The 6,840-nt window shown below is 40.1% G+C and overlaps 1 protein-coding gene across 1 annotated transcript; it reads left to right on the top strand.

The window, feature by feature from the left end:
- The first annotated feature begins 60 nt into the window (after positions 1 to 60).
- On the top strand, positions 61 to 4,032 carry LOC135482239 (THUMP domain-containing protein 1-like). The gene is made up of 3 exons (XM_064762118.1): positions 61 to 105; positions 1,439 to 1,655; positions 3,056 to 4,032. The coding sequence occupies exons 1-3, from the start codon at positions 80 to 82 to the stop codon at positions 3,950 to 3,952; spliced, it is 1,140 nt and encodes a 379-aa protein (XP_064618188.1). The 5' UTR covers positions 61 to 79; the 3' UTR covers positions 3,953 to 4,032.
- The last annotated feature ends 2,808 nt before the right edge of the window (positions 4,033 to 6,840 follow it).

The following is a 6,840-nucleotide window of genomic DNA, read 5'->3' on the forward strand; positions in this document are numbered from 1 at the left end:
AATGAAAGTATGTATTAATTTCACCTCCGAACAGAGAAGAGTTACCTGGTTGTTCTCACATGGTCTTCATGCGTCGTGCATGCAGTGCGATACGTTGGTAAACAGGTACTTTCATTTATCTTTTTTTGGAAAATCTGGGACAGATAGCAGCAAATATGACACATTAGATATGTAAGGTATTATGTTATTCAGAATGTGATCGTTTAATTCCAAGCCATTTTCCTCTGAGTGTAGAAGCCTCTGGCGCCCCATGTCCAGGGTGTGTGGCTGCATGGGTAACTTTGTAGGAAACCTGGATGGGTAACCGTAACTAGAGAAGATTTTTTGTTACCATATCGTAACTAGAGACGATATTTTGTTACCATAAACAAATCTCACCCCCAGACTACCACCAAGTGAAGGTGCAGTTCATGACAATGTAGTCAAGAACGATATCTGACAAGGATGTTAACAAAATAAAAATGAGATCTTCCCAGTTTCTTCAACTCTTAAACATTAATTGTCCTGACCAAACACCAGCATGATATAACATGAGTAAAAAGTTCCTGAGTAAACCTAACAGTTAACACAAGTCAAGTAAACAGATATGATAAACAAACACAGACACACTGACACCCATAGACCCTTTGGGCTTGTCATTTCTGAAGCCAGGAAAATTAATGTACAAAATGGGTACCAATGAATGATTATTCTATAGGTTGTGTAGAAGATAAGCTTTTCACGCATTATCACTCATTATGGACTAAAGACTTGACTGGCATCTGAATTACATGCAAGTAACAAACACTGGGACTGACGTGGTATTAATGTTACTTATCACACTGATTCAAATCGTGTGAAAGCCAGTCTTTCCTTAAACTGGAATTTATTTATCAGGTTTAATGAATGAAGGAAACCAGAGTCCCTGTATAGTGTAACCCACTGACTTTTGCCTGGTAAAAAGCAGAATAAGAGACTTGTTGAAGATATCAGCCGTACATCTTCCAAGTTATGCTATGAATGAGAATTTCTTAGTAATGTGTAAAAGAAAGAAAAGTAAAGAAAAGGAGATAGTAAAGCGCACCTTTCATGTATCTGGTTAAATTTAGTTCTGTAGTTCTGTATAGCTTATGATCAAACTGAATGATAGATCTGACAGTTGTTCAGTATGAACAGGTGTAGTCATATCAACAAGGCAGAGGCCCATATGTTGACTGTTCTCGAGCTTCATGTCATGACATTTGTAATTATCTGCTACTCTGGTAAAGCGAAATGTTAAGATTGGAACAAATTTGAAATGATACAAATATTGCAGCAGCATGTAATGTTCAAAACTTGGATGCATATTTTCTTGCTGATTACTATGTATCCAGGTACTCCTAATCACAGTTTTGTTGCATTATATTTTTTCTGTTCTGTTTATGTTTATCAATTGATTGGGCGGCCTTAAACAACCCAGTATGAGTGCACAGCATAAAGGTCATGGTGGAGCTGGGAAGAAAAGATCAAAGGCATATTACATCAAATGTGCCAAGCAGAAAAAGTTCAAAAGGAATGTGCTGGATGTAGAGATGAAAGGCTTCCTGGTAACGTGTAACTCGCACGAGGATCAGGCAGTTAGGGAGTGCTATAATCTACTGAATGAGTATGCTGACAAGTTGTATGGACCAGAACAGGTAGTGTTCATATACGTTATATTGTATATATGTATGTATACTTGGGGTTTAAAGTCATACTTAACAATTTTTCAGTCATGTGACAACAAAAGTCATTAGATTTGTGTACATATATAATGTCTTTTTGTGGCAGGACGAGTCCATACTGCCAAAGTACTGCCACCACTGAAGACACCAAACATGATACCCAACCCATGATAATGAAGTCATATTATACTGACACCGGGCCAGCCAGTCATTTTTCCTTGCTCTAACTTCTGAGTGCTGAACGCCAGATGAGGCAGCAACTGGTTTCATTTTTAAAGTCTTTTTTTATGACCCGACCAGGGTTTGCACCTATGGTCTCCTGACTTCAAGATGATTGGTCACTTCACACAAATATGTTGCCTTTCACATAGCTCGAAACTCCTGGGCTTAGCAGGTATTGTAAAACATGCATTCCTATTCTGATTGAATTAGTGCCCTGACTGAATGATTTAGCAGAAGTGGCCCTTTCCGGGGTTTGAATTTAAAACGAAAGTCAAAACTGGACGCCTAAGGACAGTTCTCTGTGGGCTCTACTAGCCCGCACACAAGTTTTGCTGGCGCTGACACAAAAAGATTTGTGGTGTTCTGATTTTGCATGGGATAGTACAGAATGATTGTTTGCCACTTTTGATGGATGCAAATTTCAAATTCTGACGCCACATAAGTTATAGTTTGGATTTTGACATTGTAGTGAAGCAACGGCCTCTCATGAGGCAAGATGCTTGAAAGGTTTTCTGCCAATGCTTGCAATCATATTGTAGGTTTCAAATTTTTGATTGTCTGACAACTTTTATACCCTCATTTTTAAGTAAGATGAGGACTTTTCTCTGATAAGTTTGTATTTTCTGCTGGCCCATTGAACCAGTATTATTCAAAATCTAGTGGTCCGACAGAACAACAGGGGCCAGTTTCATAAAGCGGCATACAACACCTTTTTATTGTACATTTGTCGTACGATATTTTGTACATCACAATTCACACACCATTGTTGTGTATGTGCGATTATCATACATGTACCACATCTTTGTGAAATTGGGCCATTTGCTAATTTTGAGCCCTGCTTTCACAGAAGCCAATGGCTTTTCACTGATCATGGTGGGTGCCTGAAGCCAGCTAAGGCTTTTCGAGGCTGGTTATTTCTTTCAAGTGGTGTTTTTCTCAGGATCTTGTCTGGTTTCATCCGCATATTAATCTGACTGCCGCTGCACAAGAGAAATATTCTTGAGCATGGTGATAAACCCCCATTGAAATAAATAAAGAAACAAATGGCAGTGCAGCGTTGATAGCTTGCTATGAAGGGAGATAATTTCTTGGGACAGCTTTAGTTATCTCCCTTGGGCTATGTACACTTGTATATCTTTGTAAATTTTTAGCTTTCAGGGGAGAAGTCCTCAGCTGCAGGTGGTAATGATGAATTAGGTAACAGTGATGCTGATGAGTCTGAAGAGGATGATATTGAAACTGCTTTACAGAAGGAAGTCAGGGCCCTGAAGGAGACAAAACCAACTGAACGACGCTTTCAGAGACTCGACTGTTCAGCAAAAAACTGCTTGTTCATTAAAGCAAATGTTGAGGACCCAAGCAAGCTTGGTCATGAAATACTAAGTGACATTGCTACGACTCAAATTCTGAAAAGCCGCTTCGCTCTTCGACTCTTACCTGTTCAGGTAACATGTAAGGCATTTGTTGAGGATATAATGCAGGCAGCTGAAGCCCTTTTAGAGCCTCATTTCCGTCTTCCCTTCGGTGAAAGTCTAACTTTTTCTGTTCTGTTTAAATCCAGGAATAACAACAGCTTGTCTCGTGACAAAGTCGTTCCCCGTATTGGCCAGCTTATAAAAGACATGAATCCCCTGAATTCCTGTGACTACCACACCCCGGATAGAGTGGTACTCGTAGAGGTGTTGTGTAAGATTTGTTGTCTTAGTGTCGTCAGAGACTTCTACAAACTGAGAAAATACAACCTGCATGAAGTGGCTTGTGTGAAATCAGCGGAGAGTCCTGCTCAAGAGCAGACAAGTGTTGCCAAAAAGGATACCAAGAAACCAGACCTAAACACTGTTGATTCAGGAGCTAGTGACATTCCAAATCCCGAGAGTGAAACAGAACAGAAACCATCTGAGGGAAATTTTGTTCCATCTCAACAGAAAACTCTAGGTGTGTCCTTAACTGAAACTGTAGGTTGTGGAACTGAAGTATCTTCTATTCCAAGCGAAGGATCCAAGATGATGCAAAATGAAGATGGGAATAATTGTACCGAAGACGCGTAGAATAATTTAATGTGGTACACATTTTCCTGCAGAAAATTTAATATTCTGTTATTCTTCAAGTCTGAATAAAATCAGTTCCTGTGAAATCCCAGTTTTTAGTATTATTAGCAGCTAAGCACTTTTTGTGGTTTTCCCTGATCAAGTATTATTTGCTTTCAATCAATGTAAAGCTTCTTGTAAATTCTCCTAAAATTATTGCCCATTAACATTTTATTCTGGGGTAGTGTTCAAATGGCATGTCATATAATCAAACTGCGTGATAGTAATTGGCCTCATGTTATGATCCAGCTGAGAGTGGCTTGTAGCAATGTTTGTTAGCTACCTGGCAAGGTTTGCTGCTTTCATATTCTGCATACCAACAATACACCTGACTGCGATTTCAATATACAGGTGAAATAGGTACCATTGAGTATGCAAATTAGCACCAGTCAAATTAAATCAGAACTTTGTGTTCAGGCCCAGTATAACCTGTTATCACTGGTATCCCATTGTGTTCCACGACTGCTGGTGGCATGTCACATAGACCTTTCTAAACTGTGGCTTAAGAACACAATATTCAATCCCACTCTGACATCCTGACCTCAGACTTACTTTTGCCCAGAATAGAATGAAAAGCCACTGGACTCTGCCGGGTTTCTTCCCACTGTAATGCCGGACATCGTCATACAAGTGAAATATTCTTGTGTACAGCATAAACACCGATCAGATAAATAAATAAATGGAATGAAAAGTAGAGTCGTTGTGATGAAAGGTGATGATACATTATGTATGTTGGACCGGTCCATAGATATGGATATGTGCAGGAAACTTTTGATGGAGAAGTATGTTTGTGTAACTGAAACATTAGTTTTTCAAGCAGGATATCATCCTACCTTCAAATCAAACCTCAAAGCAACATCCTAAGATAAAAAGAACTCAGAGACACATGGCAAAAATGAGCAACATAACCTTGGAGAAATTTTAGATCATATATGGTAGTAAAACAAATGAGTATTGCTGAAAATATTCTTATCAGATATGTTGCGATCAAAACTAATCGCTGTTGAGGCTTCTTGGGCAGATTTACATTAGGAGCCTGCAGAAACCAGATAAAATGACTGGCCACAATGTAAACCCCCACTGTGACTAGCTTTACACCTCAGCTAGGTGGCGTGAGAAAAGCACAGTGCAGGTGGATTGTGTATTTATTTTTAGCATTTTTCCTCACCTCAGACTTCTTCAAAGTTAGCTGATGTCTGGAGGGATGCGTGGTTGTCATGTTTTTTGTCTGTTGTGGTTATGTTCATTCCCTGTTGTGGTTGTATCTAAGGTCAGACAGTTTTGGTCACATGGAGGCCTTGTTTACTCATCTACCAAAGGTGATTCACTCTACCTCTGAAACAGTATAATACATGTAGTGTGGCCAACATTAAGACACGTTCATTCGGCATAACCTGACTGACTCACAAAAATGGGACCCTTTCGTACTTCAGAGTTTTTATTGAGATTTTACTCAAAATTCTTTTGCACTTCAGTTTCTTTAAAATCATTATCTTTGTGGACAACACCCCTTCCTTTGTATCAACTTACCCTTATGTCATACCATGAGTGTTGGCAATGGTGTCAACATCAGGAAATAACCACGCTAAGAGGAAAAGCAATGTTAAACAAAATGTTAGGGGTTGTATCTTAGAAAGCATTGCATGTATTGGTTTTTCACACATGCGGAGCACAATAATACGAGGCAGATATGTTCTATCATTGATGCGCTGTGTGCATATTAATTACTGCAAATTACAAAATTCATAATGTAATGTATTAGAATCAGTGTTAAGGCAAAACGATCTGAAATTTTACAGACATAAAAAGCAAGGGGGATGTTCCATCAGTGATGCTCTGCATACATATCAATTACCATCAATTATCAAATTCATGACTTTAGTACTTCATGTATTCAGCTGAAGTTTTGCTTTCATGTGTTATCTGCAAGTGAGCTCTTTGCTAACTTTGCTACCAAATCTAAGTTTTTTCAGATCATGTCGGGTAACACCCAACAAATAATATTTATTAAAGATGGCCTTGGTATTTTAATATATGAGGAAGAATCAAAAACTTTCAACTCGATCCTTTGTATCTTGTCTGAGGCGCATACAGGGCTCTGTGGGCTCTCCATGTCTCCTTTGGCTGTCCATGGTGCCTTTTTTTTCCTGGGCTCTTCATGGCATCTTTGGGTCTTAGTGATGTCTTGGGTTCTCCATTGCCACTCTATGGCATCTTTGATTCTCCATAGTTTATGGCCCCTTCGGCCCCCCATGGCACTTTGGGCACTCCATGGTGTCCTGGGCTCTTCATGGCATCTTTGGCTCTTCGGGATGTCTTGGGATTTCCATTGCACCTTTGGCACTCTATGGCATCTTTGATTCTCCATAGTTTATGGCCCCTTAAGCCCCCAGTGGCACTCTGGGCACCCCATGGTGTCCTGGGCTCTTCATGGCATCTTTGGCTCTTCGGGATGTCTTGGGATCTCCATTGCACCTTTGGCACTTTATGGCATCTTTGTTTCTCCAGAGGACCTGTGGCAATTTATGGCACCTTTGGCCCTCCATGGCACCGTGGGAACTTCATAGCGTCCTGGACTGTGCGTGACAGCTTTGACTCTGCATGGTAACTTGGGCTCTCAATAGCACCTTTGGCATCTTTTCTCTCCATGAGTTCTTGAGCTCTCCGTAACGTCTTGGGCACTGCATAAGACCTTGGGATCTCATCACATCTTGGACTGTCCATGGCATGTTGGAATCTACATGGCATCTTGGGATGTACATGGGGTCTGGGGATCTACATGGGGTCTTGGGATCTACTTTAGGTCATGTGATTTACCTTTTGGTTTTCTTTGGGTTTATACAGCATCA

The sequence above is a fragment of the Liolophura sinensis genome, chromosome 1 (assembly GCF_032854445.1).
Source record: "Liolophura sinensis isolate JHLJ2023 chromosome 1, CUHK_Ljap_v2, whole genome shotgun sequence".
NCBI classification, from domain to species: Eukaryota; Metazoa; Mollusca; class Polyplacophora; order Chitonida; family Chitonidae; genus Liolophura; species Liolophura sinensis.